This window comes from Mus caroli, chromosome 4 (assembly GCF_900094665.2).
Source record: "Mus caroli chromosome 4, CAROLI_EIJ_v1.1, whole genome shotgun sequence".
Lineage (NCBI taxonomy): Eukaryota > Metazoa > Chordata > Mammalia > Rodentia > Muridae > Mus > Mus caroli.
In genome coordinates this window covers 35,130,068-35,133,540 of record NC_034573.1, presented here as the reverse complement: position 1 = coordinate 35,133,540, position 3,473 = coordinate 35,130,068, and the positions used below count along the sequence as shown (strand labels likewise).

At 50.2% G+C, this 3,473-nt stretch overlaps 1 protein-coding gene across 2 annotated transcripts in view; it reads left to right on the top strand.

Moving 5' to 3' along the window:
- Positions 1-3,370, top strand: part of Aqp7 (aquaporin 7) — a 14,141-nt gene extending 10,771 nt beyond the window's left edge. For both annotated transcript variants that reach the window (XM_021160915.2, XM_021160914.2), the window contains 5 exons: positions 735-858; positions 1,241-1,378; positions 1,620-1,738; positions 1,884-2,101; positions 2,399-3,370. In XM_021160915.2, coding sequence (XP_021016574.1) covers positions 735-858; positions 1,241-1,378; positions 1,620-1,738; positions 1,884-2,101; positions 2,399-2,612 — 813 coding nt within the window. In that variant the 3' untranslated portion in view covers positions 2,613-3,370. The remainder of the gene's footprint in view (positions 1-734; positions 859-1,240; positions 1,379-1,619; positions 1,739-1,883; positions 2,102-2,398) is intronic.
- Positions 3,371-3,473: the final 103 nt, after the last annotated feature.

The following is a 3,473-nucleotide window of genomic DNA, read 5'->3' as shown; positions in this document are numbered from 1 at the left end:
CCTCCCGAGTGCTGGGATTAAAGGCATGCGCCACCACTGCCTGGCAGAAGATGACTTTTTGAAGTTGGCTTTCTCCTTCCATTATGTAGGTTCTGGGATCAGACTCAGGTGGTCTGGCTCAGTGGGGAACACCTTCTCCTGTTGAGCCATCTCTCTGGTCCCTTAAATGTTTTATGATATAGGACCAGTTGTTCCAGGCAGAGGGTTAGCCTTCCTAAGAACACAAAGGACATTCCTGTTGGCAAGGACAGACATAGATGGCTTAGCATGTCTCATGTCATGTGACCTTGAATAGGTCATTATGTTTTTTTCTAAGCTTCAGGTAGCCCATCTGTGGAATAGGGCAAATAATGATTCTTTCACTTGGACTTTTAGAACCTCCTTAGGTAAGCCCGTAGTGCGCGATGCCTGCCGGGGGTTGGGGGTTCACAGCATCTGTCCCTCCCTTGAAGCCCTGCTCCCACTCCTCACTTCAGGTGGCTTTGGACTGTCAAAACTCTAGCCTCGGGGTGTGCAATCCTCTACCTGGATCCTTCTTATCGCTGTCACGCGGCTCTCCCTGACTCTGATCTGAGAGGCCTCACTAGGGGGTCCAGGAGAACAGTTTATATATATAGAGAGAAGGCAAGGCAGGGTCTTTATGTGTGGCCTTGGGAGGCCCAGGGATGTGAGCACGGGGGCGGGGTGGTAGAGGATGCTGGGCAGGCCACTCCCTTAGAAGTCCTCCCTCGTAGGTGTTTGGCCTTGGTTCCGTGGCTCACATGGTTCTAGGAGAAAACTCTGGCAGCTATCTCGGTGTCAACTTGGGTTTTGGCTTCGGAGTGACCATGGGAGTCCATGTAGCAGGCGGCATCTCTGGTGAGTGAGCCCATATTGGCCTTACTGGCAAGGCCACATCTTCCCTGAGGTTGTTTCTGCCTCCTTCAGCCCCTTCCCTGGCACAACTAGAGAGTCACCTTTAGGTGACTCAAGAGGGAGGAGGACCTTGGTGACACCCTGGCCTCTGCCCATGTCTTCCCAGATTCTTCATGGACCCTTTGACTCATCATCTTTACTAGCTGGGTTATCTTCGGCAAAAGATTAAGCTTCTCTTCCCGCACTTGTCATATGGTAGAAAGGGAGATGGAAACGCTGTGTGTGGTCTTTTCGCAGAGAACATCCCATAAACTCCTATTCACGGTTGACATTGCTGTCATTCTGTTACTTGTTTCTTTACTTTTATCCCTCACTGCACCTACAGGGGCCCACATGAACGCGGCGGTGACTTTCACCAATTGTGCACTAGGCCGAATGTCCTGGAAGAAGTTCCCTGTATATGTGCTGGGTCAGTTCCTGGGCTCCTTCTCAGCTGCAGCTACCACCTACTTAATTTTCTATGGTGAGCAGTCTTCCTGGATTGTCTACCTCCAGCCTCTTTTACTGAAGCATGGCTGGATTCCATCTTGGTATCCTGTTCTGGAAGAAAAAGAAAAAAAAAAAAAAAGCAAGCAAGCAACCAACCAATCCCCCCCACCCCATCCCCAACCCTAGCAGAGTAAAGCCCTTGAACTATTCCCAGCATATGTTACAACCTCCTTTGGGGACCCCAGTGGGGATTAGCTCAATCTTTGTCTCCACAGGTGCCATTAACCACTTTGCAGGCGGAGACCTGTTGGTGACAGGTTCCAAGGCCACTGCAAACATTTTTGCCACCTATCTTCCTGAATACATGACACTGTGGCGGGGCTTCCTGGATGAGGTCAGTGGCCAGGGAATTCCCACCTCAAGTCCCGCATGAGAAAGAGAGCAGAAGAATTCTGCACGTCTCTGCCACTGCAGATCTGGGGTCCTGCTGAGTGCCTGGGACTTGTCCCCAGTGGGCTGCTCTGGCATTTATTCCCCAGGCATTCGTGACTGGGATGCTGCAGCTGTGTCTCTTCGCCATCACGGACAAGAAGAACAGTCCAGCACTTCAAGGGACCGAGCCCCTCGTGATAGGCATCCTTGTTACCGTCCTTGGGGTGTCGCTAGGCATGAACTCCGGATATGCAATCAACCCATCCCGTGACCTGCCTCCCCGGTTGTTCACTTTCATTGCTGGCTGGGGCAAACAAGTGTTCAGGTACAACCCCTGCCGGACCCCATTCCCGTCAGCTTTTGGGGGGGTCCCTGCATGCAGAGGAGTGAACTGTTGGGGTGCACAGAAGTCTTATGAAGTTTCCAGGTGGTCTGGGAGGAGGAGAGGCCCCAAAGATCTTCAGTTGTAGATCCTGATATTGAACCGTCAACTGTGTCCCCCGATGAGGCTAGGGACAAGAGTCCCTTAGGGTAGATGGTCTCCCTATGTTGGTCTGAGCTGGATACAAGAGGCATCCCGGGCATAGGTATCCTTAGCAGGCCTCCTTCTTTTTGTCTGCAGAGCCGGAAACAACTGGTGGTGGGTGCCGGTGGTGGCACCCCTTCTGGGCGCCTACCTAGGTGGCATTGTATACCTGGGCTTAATTCACCCCAGCATACCACAGGATCCTCAGAGACTGGAGAATTTTACAGCAAGAGACCAGAAGGTAACTGCATCATGCAAGAATGCAGCTTCTGCAAACACAAGTGGCTCTGTGCCTCTAGAGCACTTATAAGTAGAGCTTATCTTTGACCACAACCGTACTGCAATAAAGCACACCTCCTATCAGTGGTCCCCCACTCCTTGGGATCTCCTGCAGCTGAACTCCCTCCTAAGTTTTTCTGGGAGTTTCTGAGTTATTCCAGCCTGGTACTTGTTGTGTAGAGCAGGCTGGCCTTGAACTTGTGATCTTGCCTCTTTCTCCTGAGTGTTGGGGATACAGGCATTTACTGCCCTGCTTGGCATATTCCAGGGTGATTCTGGGCTCTTTTCTGAGTACTAGAGCATAGAGTCAGAAGACTCCAGCTCTTTCCAGTTCTAGGAGGTGGGGTGTCAAGGGGAAATGTCTACTTTGGGGGCTCAGGGTGAGTGATATAAAGGGCTTTTGTGCATCAGTATGTGTGTTGGGGGAACAGTGAGAAAAAGACCGGAGGTAGCTGATGGGGGATCAGATTTGGGGGTCTTTGACAGTTTTCTGGACCAGGGTCTCCTGGCTTCTCCCTTCCTCTAGTTTTGAGCCAGAGAAGGTAAGGCTAAGAGTTTACATCAGAATTCCTCAACTTTTTTTTTTTTTTGTTAATGTCTTCCTCAGTGGCCTTGTAGTTCTCCACCCCTGTTTTTCTTAAAATTATGTAGCCCAGGCTAGCCTTGACTGGAAACTCTATATAACTAAGTTTAGCCATGAACTCTTGATTGTCTGGCCTCCACCTCCTGAGTTCTGGATTATGGTGTGTACCACCATTCCCAGTTTATATGTGGTGCTGGGATCAAACCTAAGGCCTTGTGTATGCTAGGTAATATCTATATGTGTATGCTAGGTAATATCTATATGTGTATGCTAGGTAATATCTATATGTGTATGCTAGGTAATATCTAT